The sequence below is a fragment of the Mastomys coucha genome, unplaced genomic scaffold, assembly GCF_008632895.1.
Source record: "Mastomys coucha isolate ucsf_1 unplaced genomic scaffold, UCSF_Mcou_1 pScaffold18, whole genome shotgun sequence".
NCBI lineage: Eukaryota > Metazoa > Chordata > Mammalia > Rodentia > Muridae > Mastomys > Mastomys coucha.
The window spans coordinates 43,521,500-43,543,722 of NW_022196900.1; the positions used below are offsets into that span (position 1 = coordinate 43,521,500).

At 40.1% G+C, this 22,223-nt stretch overlaps 1 protein-coding gene across 4 annotated transcripts in view; it reads left to right on the forward strand.

The window, feature by feature from the left end:
- Ccdc171 (coiled-coil domain containing 171) overlaps window positions 1-22,223 on the forward strand; it is a 323,333-nt gene that overhangs the window by 136,029 nt on the left and 165,081 nt on the right. For all 4 annotated transcript variants that reach the window (XM_031377774.1, XM_031377773.1, XM_031377775.1 and 1 more), the window contains 4 exons: window positions 5,774-6,278; window positions 7,090-7,206; window positions 18,726-18,952; window positions 19,233-19,415. In XM_031377774.1, coding sequence (XP_031233634.1) covers window positions 5,774-6,278; window positions 7,090-7,206; window positions 18,726-18,952; window positions 19,233-19,415 — 1,032 coding nt within the window. The remainder of the gene's footprint in view (window positions 1-5,773; window positions 6,279-7,089; window positions 7,207-18,725; window positions 18,953-19,232; window positions 19,416-22,223) is intronic.

The window sequence follows — 22,223 nt, forward strand, 5'->3', positions numbered from 1 at the left end:
TTCTCTGAGTAGCCCTGGCTGTCCTGGAACTCACTCTGTAGACCAGGCTGGCCTCGAACTCAGAAATTGTCTGCCTCTGCCTCTGCCTCTCAAGTGCTGGGATTAAAGGCGTGCGCCACTACCACCCAGCCTCCTCTTTCTTTTTCAAGATGGGGTTTCTCTGTGTTTCCCTGGCTGTCCTGAGACTCACTCTGTAATCGTGCTGGCCTCAAACTTGGAGATCCACCTGCCTCTGCTTCCTGAGTTCTGGAATTAAAGGTGTGTGCTACCACACAGGCAGCATTTTCATGAACACATGTATGCAATTATATTTTGTTCTTGTTCATCCCCCTGAATATTTTCTTTAATGAACCTGCCTCACTTTTAGCTATCCAACACTCTACCTGATTTATGCCAGTGGTAATTATTATCATTATATATATTTGAAGTATATAATTAGAAAATAATATATTTTCACAGATATTTTTTGGAGACACACTAAAAGTCTGATATACAGGGCTCACTTTATTTTTGCTTGTGTGGCTGTCACTGGTTAGCCTTGTGTACACAATTATGCACCTGTCATAAGTGTCAGCCTCTTGTACACTCACGCACCTGTCACTGGTCAGCCTCATGTATCCTCATGCACCTGTCACTGAATGCCTCTTGTACGCTCATGCACCTGTCACTGGACGCCTCGTGTACACTCATGCACTTGTCACTGGATGCCTCTTGTACACTCATGCACCTGTCACTGGTCAGCCTCGTGTACACTCATGCATCTGTCACTGGTCAGCCTTGTGTTCACTCATGCACCTGTCACTGGCCAGCCTCGTGTACCCTCACACACCTGTCACGGGTCAGCCTCATGTATCCTCATGCACCTGTCACTGGTCAGTCTCATGTATCCTCATGCACCTGTTACTGGATGCCTCTTGTACACTCATGCACCTGTCACTGAATGCCTCTTGTACACTCATGCACTTGTCACTGGATGCCTCTTGTACACTCATGCACCTGTCACTGGTCAGCCTTGTGTTCACTCATGCACCTGTCACTGGCCAGCCTCGTGTACCCTCACACACCTGTCACGGGTCAGCCTCTTGTATCCTCATGTACCTGTTACTTGTTAGCCTCGTGTATGCTCACACACTTTCTACAGTTTCTTTCTTATTTTTGCTTTTCCATGAACTGGTCTGCCTGACTTTTGGTTAGAGTCTAGAATTAACCTTCAGGTTGCTTTTCTTTCTAACCACATTCTGTGTGACTCTATTGTGGCTTAGCAGTTTTGATTACTGTTTCTGATTTTCATGTCCATGTATTAAGTGTCTATGTTCTGGGATTTTATATCTTCTTACAACTTTCCTGATGGAGTTAGATTCCTTAACTTTCCACACGAGTCTCTGAACAACATGTTGTGTAACTGCTTGGCTTTCCACCACTGCCTTCTCTCTAGGCATTTAGAATTATTCGTGCTTCCACAGAGTACCGTGTCTTGCCTTCTGGCTCTTGTTTTGCCAAATGCTCACATTTCTGATTCATCTACTATACCCAGAGCGGCACTCTTTATTTTCTTAGAGATTGCTTAGTGACTGCTTGTACAGGGAAGGAGTCCTGTTAGGCATTGCTGCTCAGATGTTCTTGTGTGTTTTAAACAGCCTTTCCTCCTGGGGCACTGCTTACTTTGCTAATGATATTTGTGCGGAGCCATGGGACATAGTGCAATTACACCATAGGCTAATACTGTCACAGATTGACCCTCAGTGGAGATGTAGGTGCAGGTAAGACACAATACTTTTATTTCTTCACTCCTTCATTTCTTACCATTCCTACCATAGATGTGACTAGACCAGGTCTTAGAAAAGGACAATTTGGAATATGTAAAAACAATTAAAATGTGTTACAGAAGGAGGGAGAACTATTTCTCGCCTCACTTCTGATATTGGTCTCTTTATTTTATTTTTTGACAATTCCATACATATTTGGTCATTTTTCTCTCCCCACTGCCTGATTTCATTTTCCTCCCTCACTTACTAAACTGCCCATCCATCTGTCTTAGTCAGGGTTTCTATTCCTGCACAAACATCATGACCAAGAAGCAAGTTGGGAGGAAAGGGTTTATTCAGCTTACTTCCACATTGCTGTTTATCACCAAAGGAAGTCAGGATCGGAACTCAAGCAGGTCAGGAAGCAGGAGCTGATGCAGAGGCCATGGAGTGATGTTCCTTACTGGCTTGCTTCCCCTGGCTTGCTCAGCCTGCTCTCTTATAGAACTCAAGACTTCCAGCCAAGGGATGGTACCACCCACAAGGGGCCCTACCCACTTGATCACTAATTGAGAAAATGTCCCACAGCTTGATCTCATGGAGGCACTTCCCCAACTGCAGATCCCTTCTCTGTGAAAACTCTAGCCTGTGTCAAGTTGACGCACAAACCCAGCCAGTACACCATCCATCCATCCATCCCTCTATTCCTTCCTTCCTTCTTTTTTATGAATTTATAAGTTTAAATTGATACCACTTGTACAGCATGGGTAGGGAGGTTATTTACTAGAGCAACTAACCAGTAGCTATAATACTAAAGGAAATGTTTCCATTTTTGACCAGCAACCATTCACCCCCAGCAGCCTCTCAGGTCGAGGTGGAGCCTCCTGAGCCATTCCTCTGTTCATTTCCTGTGCTGGCGCTCACAGCCATGAGCCTGAGAGTGCAGTAGCCATGCTGTGGCGGGCTGGACAGTGCTTGATGGCACTCTTCCACATCTCTGATTCTCTCATTGTTTTACTCTCCCCCTCTATAATTTTCCTCAAGCTTTGGAGGGGGGTCATATAAATGTCTTGTTTGGGGATGAACACCCAACAGTCACGTTTTCTCAACAGTTTCCATCAGGTATGAGTGTTTGCATTGACTGTTGTCCACAGCAAACAGCAGCCTAAGACTGGGAGAGAAGTACTGTGGTGTGGAAACGTAAGTATTCGGAAGGCAGTCTGACACCATGTCTGTTCACCAAAACAACACTAGCAGCTGTGAGCCCCTCCTCTCAGCTTCTGCATCCGCCTGCCTGGGGCCTGTGACCTCCCAGCTATGGTGACTAGGTTTGCAGTACTGGGCATGGATTCCCTTCAGTGAGCTGGGCCTCAGATCTAAGCTGAGAGTGGCTGGTCACCAACAGCCATGTATCGATTGCACCTGTAACTGTATCTTGCCCAAGCAGTTTGGTATCACAGCTTGCAAGGTTCACAGCTCAGTGAGACTAGTGTTGGTTTTTCTCTTCTAGCAGCTTATATAGCATCTTCTGGCTCTATGAAAGCTAACCAACAGGGAGGGAACCTTCATTTGAGTTCCAGTATGATTTTTCTGATGTCCTGCAACCAAAGTGTGTACTGTCTTTAGTAAGAGGGTCACTAGTTGTGGTAGGCAACGAAGGACAAAGGTAATAGTTTGTATTCTTTTCAAGTCCTTTGGGGTCACCCTCACTAACAGCTCATGGGGGGCAGGCAGCCCATATCCGGTATCATAGCTTCTAGAAACAGCATTGGCCATCTATGCAGGATACTTCCTCTCAGACATTTAAAACATTAGCTAAGCATCCCCCTATCCCCTCTGCTCTACAGTCTCTTACCTCCCATCCCTGCTCAAACCATTCTGCCCCCAGCGTTGGCCTCCTCTGCCACCATAGCACATGCCTTCTGCCTCCTTTCTCCCTTTGCTAGCCCTGCTCCTAGCTTCCTGGCCTCAGTCGCTAGCCACTGAGGCACTCTAGTCATAAAAGTCCTAGATTAGGACCTGCCTGTGAGAAAGGTTAGCGTAGTATTGCTCTTCCTGGGCTTGGGTCGTCTCCCTTGATAGTTCCATTCTGTGAGCTACCTCACACATTTCCTGTCCCATTCATTAGAAAATGCATTTCTAAAATTCAATTTTTCCTTTACTGAAAGGAGGGCACACAATAAATTAAGTCCTTCAAACTGTGACCTTTTTCCCCCATGCCTTCCTTTTCCCTTTCAGTGCTTCCCCGTGCCTGAGTGTCTCCCTCTGCTCCGTATTTGCGAGACTGTCTCCTAGGATTTATTTTCCTCGGTTGTCGTGTCTGCTAGCTTGAGGTGACCTTGCCGTTGCCCAACAGCAGTACCGATGGTAGCCTTTGCACACGGCACCTTGCACTGTGGCTTGCTTGTTTGTATGACTTGCCTTAGATGCTGATAGCTTTTTGAGGTGCTCCTGCCAACGTGAATTTTACAAGTGCCTTTTGTTCTTCTGGTTGTTCACCGGGCAGCTCTTGAATAAGACATCATATACCTCTCCCAAAGATCAACTTTAAATTTTTCACATAGTACAGTTTAAACCAGCAGTACAAAGAGAAATAGTTCCTTTAATGTCCCTGAAGGATCCTCGTTATGAAGACAGAACTTGACTCTGCCACGCGCATGCTGAGGATAATATGGCCCTGTTTCTAAATGACTGTCAGGCTAGAACTGACCTCCCTTAGTTTGCTCAGAGACAAAGAGGTTCATGGCTATGTCACGATGGTTCCCTTTGAAAATAAAAATGTAAGCGTGGCTGTTAAATCATGGTTGGTTGAGAGGTTAGACTAAAATATTAAAAGGTAGCTCTTATGTAGCCTCCTCTTAATGGTGTAGGTTTAAATTTTTCTCTCTTGTCTGTCTCACTCCCCCTTCTCCTTTAACCGTCATGTCTCTCCAAAAGTTTGTGAGCATCATTTTGTCACTTGCCCTTTGGTACCCAGACAACTCGGCATGTATCTGCTGTAGCATTGGACTGTAATAATGATTGGCATCTGTTTGCATAGCATATGAAACTTAGTGAGTAATCTGTAATGTTAATTGAACGATAAATGAGTAGTAAAGTGGAACCTGTTAGTTTAAAACCCTTTCTCCTTTTACCTCCAAAAACCAGAATGATTGCACAGAAGAGCTCATAGATAGCCAATTTACTTCTAGTTATGGTTCTTCCAGTTAAGATTTACTTTTGGTTTCAAGTTAAAATTTGAATTCTAAGAATGTTAATTCTGGTAAAAGGGCCAGAGAGCTACAAAGGCCCAGCTCAACATTGTTCTTTCCTCCCTCTCTGGAGCTGGAGTGTGCTGCTCTGCCTGGGCACTTAAGAGATGAAACAAAGGCTCTTACTCTGCTCCAGTTTCTCCAAATCAGAAATGGCAGACAGCTCGTCGACTGCGGTTTCTTGCCTCACTAATTTTGCTCTGTTTATTTTGGCAGTGATACTATCTTTTACTATAAAAAGTCCCAGTTTTCAGTGTAGTTTCTATTGAAGGGGAAATAATAATTATTGAGGAGTGGAAAGGAGAAGTTAGACCCAGAAAGCTCATTTCTCTCTCTTTTAAAAAACATTATTGACTTTTATTTTATGGGCCTTGGTGTTTTGCCTGCATGTAAGCCTGTGTGAGGGTGTCGGATCCTGGTGTTACAGACAGGTGTGAGCTGCTGTGTGGTTGCTAGCAATTGATCCTGAGTGCTCTGGAAGAGCCGTCGGTGCTCTTAACCACTGAGCCATCTCTCTAGCCCCCACATTTCCTACATATGCATAGTCATGTGCCAGTACACAGGAATTGATGAAATGCTCTCAGACTTATGTGTTACAGTTTATGTAAAGCTTCCATGCAAGAAAATTTCAAGGTCAACGTGCATATCCAAACCTGTCAGGCCCACTGTTGTGCACTTAGATATTTCATAACATCTTTTGAAAGGAAGTTTTAGTTTCATCAAAAGTATATTTCCTTCTGTTTCATGATTATATATATTGTTTGACTTCTTCTGTAGAAATTTCAAGAAATTGCAGAAAAAAACACGGAAAAATTGAACCGTATTGAGAACTCCCATGAACAACTGGTTCGTGAGAATTCACATTTCAAAACCACGTTGTCCAGGACTCAGAGGGAACAGACATGCTTGCTGGCAGCGTGTGCACTGATGGCTGGTGCACTGTGTCCCCTCTACAGCAGGTCATGTGCCTTATCCACACAGAGGGACTTTCTCCAGGAGCAAGTCAACAGCTTGGAACTGTTCAAACTGGAAATTAGAACGCTGGCCCAGGCGTTGTCAGCGGTAGAGGAGAAGAAACAAGAAGAAGCCAAAACGAAGAAAAAACCATTCAAAGGATTGATCCGTGTATTCCGGAAAGGCGTGATTGCAATCTTGGCAGCACACAGACTCAAGCTTTTGGGCCAATCCTGCGCCTTTCTTTTCACCTGGATGGAAAGTTGTAAAGAAGGCATAGGCATGCTAGTGTGTACTGGGGAGCCCAAAGACAAGCGCAAATTTCCAAGTAAGAGTCTTTGTGCTTTTCAAAATCTAAGGTATGTGTAAGTGAAATAGAGTGTGTGTGCTGTTGGATATTACATAAAACCTTCAAAGAATTATGTAATATGTCAAATCATGAAACACAGTTCAGTATATCTTCAGATGTATATGCTTATAAATGTTTATTTTATACAAATTAACCTTGATTGTTTTGTTGTAAATGATATTAAGAAGCAAATATATATAATTTCAGTATTGTCTAGTGTTATTGCATTTGAATTTTGTTTTTGTCTTGTTTTTTTTTTGAATTTTTTTAACAGTAGAGTGGAGAGTTTATACATCAGTTTTTCAATTGCAACCATCCAAAACAGACACCTAAAAATTCTCAGAAATAGTTATCCATGCTTTCTACATAAAATAAGAATAAAATGATGAGAGTTAAAAATATCTTAAAGAGTTGTTTAAAAATGGTGCAAATGCGAATTTTCAGCTGACACTTTTTGGGAATGTTTTACTATTTTTGAGGAAACGGTAGATTTAGTTGTTAACTTTTAAAGATTCATGCCTGGGGATCCGCCCTAAGGCCAGCCTGGCGCCAAGCAAGTGTTCTGCCGCTGCACCCTCAGACAATGCAGCTGCTCAGAAACAGGCTATTGTCATGAATCAGAACCTAAAGGAAATGTCTGTCTTCTTCAGATGCTTGTTATGTAATGTCAGACCAGTAAGATATAGCCAGAAATGTTTCTGTACTAGAAAACATTAACCATATAAACTCCGAGTTCCTGAAATTAAATGTGGATTTTTAATAACTTGTAGCATCTCTTCTGTCTCTACAGAGCATCAAAGGGAACAGTTACGCTGTTTACAGGCACTCACTTGGCTTACCAGTTCTGACCTTCTAGGTGCAATCATCAATTCTATGACTGAACTGCAAGAAGTCATTAGTAAAACAGGTATGGCCAACTGTTATGTCTTAGCAACATATACTTAAGAACAAATGCCCAGAAATTCTTTGTGGTACAAATTCTAATAATCTTGGAAGAAAATATATATGTTTTTTTACTTAGTCACAGAGAGATTGTTAAACATGTATTTAATGATGTAAACACATAAACAAATGTAAGTTTTGATGACAAACTTTGTATTTTTTTATAAAGGAAATTACATGAATTGTTTTTGGCAATTGTATCTACTCCATTCTTCCCCTTGGTGATTTGTTTTTCCTACGAAAAGCACACCATTAGCTCTCTCTCTCTCTCTCTCTCTCTCTCTCTCTCTCTCTCTCTCTCTCTCTTTCTCTCTCTCTGCCTCGTGTATGTATCTATGAACCTTGTGCATTCCTTTTGCTAGCAGGGGCCAGAACAGGGTTTTGCATCCTCTGGAACTGGAGTTACAGCCTGTTGTGACTCATACTGTGAGTGCTGGGAATTGATCCAGGGTCCTCAGAACGAGCAGCCAGTGCTCTTACCCCGGAGCCATCTTGCAAGCCCAAAGTTTCTCTTTTTAAGGCAATGGAGATACTGTTTCTTTGTTTTGTTTTCTGGCCACAAGTTTCAGAAGCTTGAGCAATAATAGCTGAGCCAGTGGAAAATGCCATGTCTCATTTGGTGATATATGCATTTTAAAAATCTGTGTTGGATGGAGTTAATCTGAATAGTCCGTTCTTTTCTACCGTGTATAAAATTTACTATGAGTAGTGATTTCCCGAGGTCTAAAAGTTTACTTGTTTCCCATGACTCAAGTTGTATGTATTTGTGTGCATGTGTGTGTTAGAAATGTATAATGATAACTGGTTTTCCTAAGCTGAGATCAATGTTCACATGCTCTGGGTGAGCTACATAATAGACTGGAAGTAGTCATTCTGCATTATCAGTAAAGGTAATGTAACCCTGCTAAGACTGTCCTGTCAGTGAAGTATATGCACAGAGGGAAAGATAGTGTGAGATATCAGTTAAAAGTTAAAGATAGGTCAATATAAATAAGAATAATTTCATTAAAATTTCAGGTATTTAAACCTAGGCTCCAGGAAGCTTATGATTCTCAGCTTATTTTTAGGTGTGGCTGTTGATGTTGGTAAGCCATGAGCATACTTAATGCATTAGTAGAATATTAGCACACTGGGATTGAAATGGAAATAAAATTAAAAATTTAATTATTTAAAAAATAAATTTAAATTTATTTTTATTGGACAGTGGTGGAGCATGCCTTTAGTCCCAGCACTTGAGAGGCAGAGACAGGCAGATTTCTGAGTTTGAGGCCAGCCTGGTCTACAGAGTGAGTTCCAGGACAGCCAGGGCTACAGAGAAACCCTGTCTCAAAAAACAAACAAACAAAAACCAAAAAATTAAGATACAATAAATTAAATCTCACACACATATAATATATGTAATTTTAGATAAATATATAGTAATATGATTTCTTCAGGCTGTCTCAAACAAAATTAAGAATATTGGTTTTATAGGTTCAAAGCAAAAATTAGGTTTTTGAAAGAACATAATGGTAGGATTTGGATTTAGTATAATAAATAGGTGTGCTAATTAGCCGAATTATTTTAAAATTACTTTTTAAAAGTTAGTCAGTGGGTTTTACTATGGCGATTTCACGCATGTATGTAGTGGTGTTCTGCTGTTACCCCTTTCAGTCCTTCCTAGTCCTCCCCACAACCTTTCCTGCTGGCCCCCCTCCTCCTCTCAAACCTGTATACGAGAGAAAAAACTCTGTATTTGTCCATTTCCTGTAAATACCACAATTTCTCTTTCCTTGGCAGTTGAAATAATTCCATTTTGTGTATGTTTTCCACTTTCTTTTTGTATTCATCTGCTGATGGATGTCTAAGCTTGCTCTATAGTGAATAGTGCAGCAGTAGCAGATGTGTCAGTGTCTCTGTGAGGCAGTGATCACTCAGTAGTTCTGTTTTTAGCTTTCTGAGAACATCTACACTGAATTCCATAATGATTGACTCAGTTTATATTCCCAGCAGTACATAAAGGCTCTTCTTTCCCCATGTCTTCTCCAGGGCTTGTTGTCATCTGCTTTCTAGTACTTACTAGCCATTTGTATTTCTCTTTCTGAGAACGTGTCTATTCAGATCATCAATGTACTTATTAGCTAGATTTTTTTGGTGTTTCAGTTTATAATTCTCTATACATTCTAGATAGTAACTCACTGTTCAGTTTTTTCCCCCAACTCTTATATAGGGATGTCCAACCTCACTCCAAAGGTTGGCTGTAAGTATCTGTATCTGTCTCAGTCAGCTGCTGGAAGAGCCTCTCAGAGGACAGCCATGCTAGGCTCCTGTCTGCAAACACAATGTGGCATCAATAAGAGTGTCAGAGTTTGGTGCCTGCACATGGGATGGATCCCAAGTTGGGCCAGTCATTGGACCATGTTTCCTTCAGTCTCTGCTCCATTTTTGTTCCTGTATTTCCTTTAGACAGGTGCATTTCTGTGATGAGAGTTTTGAAGATGGGTGGGTAGACCCATGTCTGTCTACTGGAGGTGGTCTGTTTAGGTTCCATCTCCCCACTGTTGGGCATGTTGGTTAAAGTCATCCCTGTTGGATCCTGGGAGCCTCTTACATCCCTGGTGTCTGGTACTTTCTAGAGGTTCCTCCCTACCCCCACCCCCATCCCACACTGCTACATATGTCTCTTCATTTTCTTGGCCCTCTGGACTTCTCTTCTGTCTCCCCCCATATCTGATCCTGCCTCCTTTTTCCTTCCCCTCCCCTCTCCAACTCAGGTTTCTCCCTCCCTCTTCCTCTCATGATTACTTTGCTTCCCCTTCTAAGTGGGATTGAAGTGTCCACACTTGGGCATTCCTTTTTGTTAAGCTTCATATGGCCTGTGAGTTGTATCATAGGTATTCTGACCTTTATGGCTAATATCCACTTATCAGTGAGTATATACTGTGTGTGTCCTTTTAGGTCTGGGTTACCTCACTCAGGATGATATTTTCTAGTTCCATCCATTTGCCTCCAAAATTAATGCTGTCCCTGTTTTTAATAGCTGAGTAGTGTTCCATTGTGTAAATGTACCACATTTTCAGTATCCATTCTTTGGTTGAAGGACATCTGGGTTGTTTCCAGCTTCTGTCTATTATAAATAAGGCTGCTATGAGCAGAGTAGCACAAGTGTCCCTGTGATATGGTGGAACATCTTTTGGGTATATGCCCAGGGGTGGTATAGCTGGGTCTTCAGGTAGAAAGAACTATTTCCAATTTTCTGAGGAACCTCCAGACTGGTTTCTACAGTAGACGTACCAGTTTGCAGTCCCACCAACAATGGAGGAGTGGTCTTCTTTCTCCACTCCTTGCCAGCATCTGCTCTCACCTGAGTTTTTTTTATCCTAGCCATTCTGACTGGTTTAAGATGAAATCTCAGGGTTGTTTTGATTTGTATCTCCCTGATGACTAAGGATGTTGAACATTTCTTTAAGTGCTTCTTGGCCATTTGAGATTCCTCATTTGAGAATTCTTTGTTTAGCTCTGTACCCCATTATTTAATTGGGTTATTTTGTTCTCTGGAGTTTAACTTCTTGAGTTCTTTGTATATTTTGGATATTAGCCCTCTATCAGATGTAGGATTAGTGAAGATCTTTCCCCAATCTGTTGGTTGCCTATTTGTCCTATTGACAGTGTCCTTTGCCTTACAAAAGCTTTTCAGTTTCATGAGATCCCCATTTATCAATTGTTGATCTTGGAGCCTGAGCCATTGGTGGTCTGTTCAGGAAATTTTCCCCTGTGCCAATGCATTCAAGGCTCTTCCCCATTTTATCTTCTGTTAGTTTCAGTGTATCTGGTTTTATGTGGAGGTCCTTGATCCACTTGGACTTGAGCTTTGTATGAGGTGATAATATGCATCAATTTGCATTCTTCTTCATGCAGACCTCCAGTTAGACCAGCATTATTTGTTGAAGATGCTTTCTTTTTTCCACTGTATGGTTTTGGCTTCTCTGTCAAAGACCAAGTGTCCATAAGTGTGTGGTTCTGGGTCTTCAATTCTATTCCATTGATCAACCTGTCTGTCTCTGTACCAATACCATGCAGTTCTTATCACTATTGCTCTGTAGTACAGCTTGATGTCAAGGATGGTGATTCCCCCAGAATATCTTTTATTGTTGAGAATAGTTTTTGCTCTCCTTTTGTTGTTGTTGTTGTTGTTGTTGTTATTCTGTATAAAGTTGAGGATCGATCTTTCCATGTCTGTGAAGAATTGAGTTGGGATTTTGATGAGGATTGCATTGAATCTGTGGACTACTTTTGGGAAGATGGCCATTTTCCACTATGTTAATCCTGCCAATCCACGATGGGAGAACTCTCCATCTTCTGAGTCTTCTTCAGGGACTTGAAGTTCTTGTCATATACATTTTTCACTTGCTTGGTTAGAGTTTCACCAAGATATTTTTTACTGTCTGTGGCTATTGTGAAGGTTGTTGTTTCCCTAATTTCTTTCTCGGCCTGATTATCATTTGTATAAAGGAAGGCTACTGATTTGTTTGAGTTAATTTTATACCCAACCATGCATATTATCGTTTATTGAAGAATGTAATAGGATTTTTGCTGCACACTGTTCCCAGGCTTGCGTGGCATGACCTGTGTTGCTGCAGCAGGCTGTCCTTGCTGTGATGGTAGCACACCTGAGACCTTTCTTCACTGTAGTTGTTTCTGTCAGGCATTTTGGTTTCAGCAGCAGGAAAACTAATGCAGAATGATAGAAGAATTCCTCCAAACACAATACATTTTCATTTTTAAGTGTATTAAAATAGAAACATCAGATATTTTACTAGAAAAAAAGAAACATTTTTAGACATCGAAAGGTTAAATGGTTTCATCAAATAACAAGTGTGATAAATGTAATTAATGTGTTGACAGCTAATATAACCATGCTTATAATGGAATGCATACAGTTATTTAAATTTTTACATTTTTAAATTTATTTAAAGTGTAAAGGTGTTTTGCCTGTATATATACAGCCATAAGAGGGCATCAGATCCCCAAGATCTGGAGTTATTGGCAGCTGTGATCCCCATATGGGCTGTGGGAATCACACCTGGGACCTCTGGAAGAGCAGTCATGTTTAGTTCTCAGCATCCATGGCTCACATCTCCAGTTCCAGGGGATTCAATGCCCCTTCTCATCTCTGCAAGCAGCTACATCCATGTGTTCATACTCACATGCAGAAACCCCCATACACATAATTTAAAAGGGAAGACATAAATCTTAAAAGAATTTACCGAAATACCATGTGGGACATCTTATATAATTCTTTCCCAATAGTAGGATTAAATTGTAATTTTCCCTTCCCACCAACTTCACCTTGAAAATAGTGCAAACCTTACTGGAAACACCCTTACGTATCTTAGTACCCTTAAGGTACAGGTGATTAATTTTATATTCCAAAATTGGTAGAGTGTGCCATAAAGGAGACAGCATTTTAGATGTAAATAAGAATTCTGATGTCAGCTATGTGGTGCTGGATAAATAATTTAAATTTATGTGGTCTGTGCCTGGTGCTCCAGGGCTATAATCTCAGAGATGGGGAGGTTAATGCAGGATGATCACAAATTCAAGGCTAGCCTTGACTACAGAGTGAGTTTGAGGCCAGCCTGGTCCACTTAGTGAGAACCTTTGAAAATAAAAATATGAACACATGCTGGGTTTAAATTGAGCAGTTCCTAACATATATAGTACCTTAGGTTGAGTCTCCAATGCAACAAAAGACATAGCCAGAGAAGAAAAAGAAATCGCAACAGTTTCCTTGTGTGTAAAATAGAGATGGCTTGGATCCCCAAAACCCCCATAAATGCTGAGTGGGTGTAACAGGCTGCCTGCAATGCCAGTGCTTGTAGGCAAAGCCAGGGCATCCCTGGAGCTGGTTTGTTAGCTAGAGTAGCCAAGTCAGACATCACTGTCTGACCTCCACATGTGTACACACATGTGCACACACATAAACATGCAGGCATGTACACATGCCATGCATGTGCACACACATAAATGGAGAGGAGAGGTGGGTTTGATTTAATTACTACGTAAAGTTCAAGAGGAAATTTCTCTAATAAAATCACATTGTATATTGGGGGGGGGGCTGCCAGAGTTCTGCTTTCTTTGTACTTTGCAGAAGACCCCACTTAAAATACTGTAATAAAATTGGTTATTTTCTCTCTTCTAAGTAATAGGGAGTCTAGAATCTATAAAAATGCAGAGTATATTTCTACTCTGCCATCCTTATCATCTTCATATTGGTGCTTGTCCACTCTACAGGACTGTGTTTGCCCAGGAAGGGAAAGAAGGAAGGTAAAATATGAAAGCATTCGTTTATTGTTGGAAAGAATCATCATGCTGAGCTTCTTTGGAACAGTTTTGTGGTTTTTTAAAATGTTAGCATTGAGCTATATTATTCACTATCAATTCCAGTACCATTTTTTAATAGAAGTGATGACATGTATCTGTATAAAAATGTGAGCATAAATGCTCGTAGCACCAATAATACTTGAAAAAAAGAGGTGAAAACAACCTGAACTGTTCCCTAGCCCATGAGTCGATGCACACACGGGGACTCATTAGGCCATAGGAGCCTTATGTGTTCTGTAACAAGGATGAACCCTAACTTCATAGCCAAAGTGTCACTCCTGTAGGTCACACGTCATGCTATCTGTTCATGTGAAGTGTGAGGAGTAGGGACATTGAAGGACAGACAGCAGGATACTAAAACTACTCAAGGATATTTACTTAAATGCTTATGGATCACCTATGCATCTTTTGAGACTCCCCAGATTTCCTTCCTCCTCCTTTTTCTCCCCTAGTTCTGGAATCAAACCCAGAGTCTTGTGCATGTGAAGTTAGCACTCTACCACCGAGCTACATCCCCAGCTGCTCCCCTTTCTGAAAACTTAAACTACTTTAAATATCAGAATCAGATATTGATAGCATCACTGTGACTTTTCCTGCCCAACCTCAGGAAATCTGTGGTCAAGTATGCCAATACCAAGAAGTACCTTGTAGCATAAAGGTATTGCTTGCTATGTTTATTCTTGGGTTAAAGAAAATTCAATAAGTGATTATTTTTAAAAGTTAGGCATCTAGAATAAATTCTGAATTATACCCAGGCTGTCTTCTAGGAGGGGAATATGCTCTTGACTCCATTTGAACAATGACGTTTGAAGAATTTGACATTTGAAGGTGTGCTAATATATGCTATTTGTGTGACTGTCCCATGTCAGCCCTAACATTCTCACGTGTAAACTCTGGCTGTGCTGGATAGTTTTATGTTAACTTAACACAAGTTAAAGTTATCTAAGAGGAGGGAGCCTCAACTAAGGAAAGGCCTTCATAAGATCAGGCTGCATGCAGGCCTATAGGGCATGTTCTTAGTGATTAATATGAGAGTGCTTTGCCCATTGTGGGTGGTGACATCCCTGGGATGGTGGTTCTGGGTTCTGTAAAACATGCAAACCATGGGGAGTGAGCCAGTAAGCAGCACCCCTCCATAGCCTCTGCCTCAGCTCCTACCTCCAGGTTCCTGGCCTGTGTGCTTCTGCCATCATCCCTTGCCTCCCTGAGTTGCTTCCGGTATGGTGTTTCATTATAGCAGTAGTAACCCTAACTAAGACATTGGCTAATAGGAGTTCCTAGCTAATATGTTTGTTACAGAAAAAAGTAACTTGCTTTTGAATATGTAATGTCCTTAAGGTCCATTGAATACTGATGCCTTAATGGAACTAACACTACTTTTTACCTTTTCATGAAACTGGAAGTTTCATAATGAGGACTTGAAGCCACATTTTAGAAAGTGCTTGCAGTGTTTGACCACTACTTTCATAAACTTTGATGATGTATTCATAAGCAGTGGGCAGAGACCGCAGTTTTCATGTTGCCTCTATAAATACTGGACAGGTGGCTACCTTTTTGCTTTTGCGATAGTGTTTGCCCACTTGAGATAAATTACCTCTTCTAGATATCCAAATGGTGTGCCTGCAAGAGATCATTTACCTCAAACGGGGGAGCATGCAACTTTCACTGAAAGGCTGAGACATCAATCATTGTGAGAGTAGAATACCGGTAGCTGAACTTTTGGTATGACTGGGTCTAAGAGAAAAATGTAACAATAGAAACAACTGTACTTGATTTGGTTTCTGAATCCATCTATGAATATATCCAAGGGGAGATGGACACAAGTAGAGAGTCAGCACATTTTATTGCACATCTTTTCTATAATTAAAGGAAGACATCTTGATTGTCTTGAAGATAGATGACTCAGACACACCCCTGCTAGTAAGTTGCTACCAGCTTACTTTTTTTTTTTTGAGACAGGGTTTCTCTGTGTAGCTCTGGCTGTCCTGGAACTTACTCTGTAGACCAGGCTGGCCTCGAACTCAGAAATCCGTCTGCCTCTGCCTCCCAAGTGCTGGGATTAAAGGCGTGCGCCCCCCCCCCGCCCCCCAGCTTACTTTTTATTGCATAGTTTAGTAAACTTTGTAGAAGTCACAGCTCAAAGGGACCAAACTCAGAAGCCTGATTGTGTTCAAGTCAAGACTGAAGTGTCATATCTAGGAAGGTCAAAACAGGAAGAATTTGTGTTTTTGTTAATAAGTTATTTTGCTATATTTTAAAGATCAAAGACTTTATCTAGCCAAGCCAGGATTTATATGCCTACGGTACCAGCAGCTCTGAGGTGAAAGCAGGAAGATTCTAAGACAAGCTTGACCTACATAGGGAGTTCTAGGTCAGCCTGGGCTACATTGTGAGAACGTATGTAAAACAAAGTGTTAAATTAGTAAAGTTTCTGACATTAACATTATTCATCATTGATGCCTTTATATACGTTATTGTTAATTCACTATTACTCTTTGCTTAAAGGGGGTTTCTCTCTCTGAGTGGAAAAGTTTCATTCTAATTAGAAAACACACTGTAGACATTTATTTTCTATGTGGTAATTGTATTTTCAGTGTAATAGATTTCTGTAATGCTTTCTAATGACTTCTAGTTTTACTACACACAACATCATGGCTATGCTATCCATGTCTGAATTTTATTATGACAAGTAAAGATCAAGCTGGAGACTCTGGAAGTATCTCCGTGTCCCCTCCAGAGTCCTGCCACTTCCAGGTTTAGAATTACTAGGCCAGTCAGCAGCTCAGGGAGTTGTTAGAAGATTTTAACTGTAGATGTGAAAGTATCATATTCTATTGGAGAATGTAATTGTGTAACCAATAATCTGCTTCTTTATACCTGTAATATTAATTAAGTTGGGAAAGTGACTAGCAAATGCATTTAGCATGAAGAAAAAATTGCCTTTAACCAGGTGTAAACTTTAAAATGGTTGAGACAAGTAAACAGGAGGATTTTTAGTGACTTTTGTTCTCTGTCATGTAATAAATATGTAATCCTGGCACTATAGCATCATTTCCTCCTTTGTTATACAACTGTATTTCATATGATAAAATGTGAGCTGTATTGTAAAAATGCTCCTTAAAACATAAATTATTTAGTGCTCTGACTATAATTTATGATGTTCAGCACACACACTTAGGATGTATCTTTTTCTAACTCCTTAACAATTCAGAGGAGTACCTCGTGGGACTGTATTGTCATTTAGTTTTCGCCTTCATTAGAGGTTAGAGTCTACCAAGCACATCATTGATATAGTAAAGTAAAAATAGTATATCTTAAAATTTAATTGTAGTTGAAATTTTATTTTAAGGCTCTTTTTATTGAAAATGTCTTTACCTTTATGTTACTTAAAAATTTAAAAACATTTTATATTTGCTTAAAAAGTAATTTTTGATATAACATGAAAATTAATATTACTTTCTCTTGGTATTTTTTTTAATGCATTGTTGAGTTCAGTATTGTTGCAATTTGCTATAAAAGTAAAATGTGATGTGATTAATTCAATAAATATATAAAAACATCCATATATGCTAGCCTGGCATAGTGAAGACATGGCAGCTGGAAATGATAAAGGACAAATATAAATATACAGTGTAGCTGAAGACAGGGAACATGTATATTTGATATTAAATGATGTCTTATATTGAATATTAAGAGAAAAATTGTACTTTTCTTTCACTGAACAATGAATTATTTAATATATACAGTTAGTTATTTACTTAACTGTTCTACATTATGTGTTGAATGCCATCCAGTTGTGCTAGTAAATTTTTTGTCATTTATTACTTTCTAAATAATTTATTATTAGCAAAAGAATTGTGTATTTTAATTAAACTCTGCATGACTTTGCCTATGACACTTTTAGAGAATATGCTTATAATGAGTGTCATATAGCATGAAAATACATTACCTTATGTTCTATGAAGTCAATGTACTGGAAACTAATGAGTAAAGTTTATATGTACAATTTTACACTTTTATCAAATTGGCAATTTTTATGCCTTACTCTGAAGCAATATGGTTTTTAAGTTTTGACTGCTACATGGCATAGATGATTTTCCTTCTGTTTATACATTGAGGAGGAGAATAAATAGAACACGCTTCAAATTGTAGAACAAAGAGTGTCTATGAGAGGAGTGCAGAGTACTGCTGAGTCAGCTCTGAATGCTGCAGGAAGTGCACTGATTGCCCCTTGGTCACTGTTGTCCTTTCACTTTGAACTGTATATAATTCCACAATTAATACAATACATCTTGATTTGGTAACATTGCTCAAATTTCATTGTGCTTTTAATAGAAAGAGGATTTAAATGAACTCCAGTAGTAGAGACTTTTGAAATGTAGGACTTACAGTGCTGGATTTGAATTTGAGGAATCTCTCAAAATTAACCCTTCCTCATGCATGGCACCATAAGCTAAACAAGGACAGATTAACAGTTGCTTAGAATAGGGAAATGAAATCACACTACTTTTGTGAAGGCGTAAATAAGCCTACTAGCAGTTACCTGAAATATTAGTCAGTAGAAAGAGTGGTGACATTTTATTTATCAACATTACGTATAATTATTAGTTACAGACCTAAGGATCTGGTGGTAACCAGCTTGCGTCACATACAGAGAGAACCTCAAGCCCATTAGATGCAGGGTGATTCCTGGAATCCCACGAGAAAATAAGTCATTGTAGTTGTAGGATTTTAACTGTCCCAGAACAAAGCAAATTGTGTTTCCTCGTGTGAGAATGTAAGTGTCATGGCACCAAGGTCTGAAGCAGCCATAATTACGGAGAGAAGCCAAGATCATATGAAGTGTTAGAAAAGAAGGGGAAGGTAATTGCTAGCAGGATGGTGTTCCCTGCAAAGGTCAGACTGGAAGTTCATGAGGGTTTCTAGCGGAGCACAGTTCAGCAGTGAGTCCTTGCCTGGGCTCAGCTTTCCATTTGAAGCTTGATGGGGAAGGAACTTTTCAGACGGATTATTACAACTGAATGAGAACTATATAACTGGAAATCATTCTATTGAGATCAGTAACATTGTGAAGTTAACATGAGGCGACTCATATTTTATGCTTTTTTTTTTCCTTTGAAGATCCAAATTCCAGAATTTGTGGACATTTACTCATAGGTGCAGCCAAGAATTCTTTTGCAAAACTAATGGATAAACTTAGCTCGGCAATGGAAAGCGTACCTCTGCGTAGCAGCCGGAGCATAACGTATGTAGAAAAGGATTCTCTGGTTCAGAGGCTGGCCCGAGGCCTTCACAAAGTGAACACGCTGGCCCTGAAATATGGTTTGTGCAGCCATATGCCCATCATGGTATGTGCTATTTCATTTCATAGTAACTTTAGGATTTATGGGTTAGAGCATGTTTCAAACTCATAGTTCAAATCAATTCTATGTGAATAATTTAGTTTCACGCAAACTAAAATAAAATAAAGCCCCTTTAATAAATTTACTTACTTGGTTTAGAAATAACTAACATTATTATTTTTGTATAATGTTTGAGTTACATTTAATTTAGTAAAATGCTCATTGCTATTGACTTATTAGTAAACTAATGGCTGATGTTTCTAAATGTATTCTTATTTAACAACAGAAAAGCACTGCATTGTTACAAAAGCAAATATTTGGGTTTACACAAAGGCTGCACGCAGCTGAGGTAGAGCGCCGCTCCCTGCGCCTCGAGGTGACTGAATACAAACGGACTGTGCATGAGATGAAAAAGGAGCTGGACAAGTCCCAGAGTCTGCAAACGCAATTAAATGAATTCAAGCACTCTGTAAGCAAACGATGGCTGAGTGGTACCTTTCTCTCCATCTCTCCCGTAACACTGATTGTTTGATTATTAGAAATAATTCAAAGTCTCTTCAACAGGGTTGCTTTGTTTTAAAATTTTCTGTTATTTTTTTCAATTTTATTTTTTATTGAAGATAGATTTTTTTCCTGACAGTATATTCTGTTTAGTACCCTCTCTCTCATTTCTTTCCAGATCTCTATTTCCTCTCCTACCCAAATCCTTATCCTTTCTTTTTTTTTTTTCATTAGAAAACAGGCCATCTAAAGATAATAAAAACAAACAGAATAGAGCAAAGCAAACAAACATACAGAAAAAAACAAGCCAAAGAAAAAGTACAAGAGAGACATATAGACACAGAGATACACATGTTCATATATATAGGAGTCCTATAGAACACAACACTGGAAGCTGTAATATATATGCAAAGGACCTGGAAGGTTAAAGACTTTTGTCCAAAAATGCCATTGAGGTTTTGTGTATGTGTGTGTGTTGGCCATCAACTGCTGAGCACAGAGCCTGCCCTTAAGCCTGGGATTGCATACCCAGCATCTTACTAATTAATTAGTTAATTAACTATCAGTGTGTGCATATGGGCATAAAGTAAAAACTTAGGGTTTTTTTGAAAGTTGATTGGATGGTGATTTGCTTGGGCAAACATGTAACTGGCGTGTTTTCCTGAAGCTGACACAGGTGAAAGACTAAGACAGATTCCTGAAGGATCATTTAGCTGCAACAGACACAAGAAAAAAAAAGATGGTCTGCTAAAACAAACACGTGAAAGGACACGTGATGAAGAATGCTTTGCTAACAACACACGTGTTGTTGGCCTTATGTTGTGTAGTTGAGTTGCATTTGTCAGGACTCCATAGAGAGAAACAGACCAAAAAACTTCTGGTGGTGTGCTGCTGGTTGCTTGATGCTTCGGCTAAGATCAGTGAGGGCTCATTGACAGAGTGATGTCAGCTGTGACAGGTGCACATGCTGAGATGACACGTGCTGAGGCAAGACTGTAGAGGACATATGGTATTTAGAGTGTATAAATTGGACTCAATAGATAGTGACAGAGGCAGTGCTAGACTTACTTATAGAGCTAGCTGTACAACACTTGTGGGTCTTGAGACTTCCCTGAGAGAGGCACGGCTGAGAACTTCTGGCATTTCTCCAGGTCCCTACAGGCCGAAGCTGAGGCCTGGCCGGCTCTGCTAGGTAGTGCCACCCCTGTTCATTCGTGTTTGCTATTCCAACTCTACCAGACTAGACTACTAGTATATCCATAAAAAGTTTATGAGTGGATGGAGCTGCCACGGCTAACCTGTGACCTAAACTGCCAATTTCCAGACAACACAGATGGGAGTTGTTTCAAAGAACCTTTCTGAACAGGTCCGCTTCCCCCATATCCTGTGGGACTAATCTGTGAGCTAAACTTCTTTCCCACTACCTCTGGTGGGTGGTGGGCCTATAAAAAGAGGCTAAAACATTTTAAAACCATCATTAAAAATAGGTTTAAAAAATTAAAGTTGCATGGGTGTGCCTGTATTGTGTATGTGCATGTACACACACATCACTTGTTTCTAGCAGCATGAATGTGAGGGTTAGAGGCAGCTCTTAGGAGTCTCCTCTACCATGGGCTCTGGGGTCCGGCTTGCACAGCAGCAAGCACCTTCACCTACCAACCTGCCTTGTTTTTCCAAGATTCTGGTTTTAAAGCATGTGTTTTTTATTTTAATTAAACTTCTATTTTCCCAACTGATACAGACATGTGGTTAGCAAAGCTAACAGCCCTGAAAGGCGTGTGTTAGAATGTAGCAGTTAAGGAGGGTTGCTTTCACCTCAGGAAACTTCCCTTTTGAGATGCCTTCTGTTGAGGAGCCTACTGTTTGTGGAGGAGACAAAACTCTCCTCTCTCATATTTTGAGTAGTTTTATTCCTATACTTTATAGTCTCTTATAATTTGAATATTTTGAATAAGTTATTTAGTCTCATATACGTGCTTATGGTATAAATTTATCCTTAAATTTAATTCAAGCAACACTTTCTCTTGCTATGAGTTGAATAATTTCTGGGCCCCAAAGAAACGGTTTTTGTCGTATTTGTGAGAAAACTGAGAGATAAAGAGCTTCATTAAGATGGTAGTAATTTATATTTTCTAGACAAGATACAGTGAAGTATGATTTTTGTTCTTCCATATCTAGATTTTTTTAAAGAATTCAAATCAGGTGGCATTATGTCTGTGATAATCTGAATCTACCTTGTATCCCGTTATGCAGAGGGAAAGCACTGACTCTCAAACATGTGCAGGCGGTGTGATGAAGAGGTTGTGTGTTCCCCTTCTTCCACACGTACTGTGTAGATGTACCTTTTGTGAGACATTCTTCTCTTTGCACTTCAAGATTAGTGTCAGGCTTCTTGTTTTACTAACGCAAACGCTTGGAAGAAGGGCTATTGGAGTATGTGATGTAGATCCCGTGTGCCTTTAAGGAATGGTGGCCTGTGAGAGCTGTTGTTAGCTTTCCAGAGCACTCTCACAGAGAGTAGTCACTGTATTGCAAGCCATCCTTTATGTTATGGCATAAAGAATATTTTTTAATTATCCTCTGTGCTGCGTGAGAAAACAAAAATGAGTTCCTAGTTCCATACAGGTACCTCCATGAAAGATGTATATGGGTAGGAAAACAAGTAAGGTGAATTTTGATAATGACTGTGGGAAAAAGAAAACGAGGTCACATGATAGTGTGAGCATGGGTGGGAACTGCCAGACAGAGGGCACTGGGCCAGAGAGACCCACCTGAG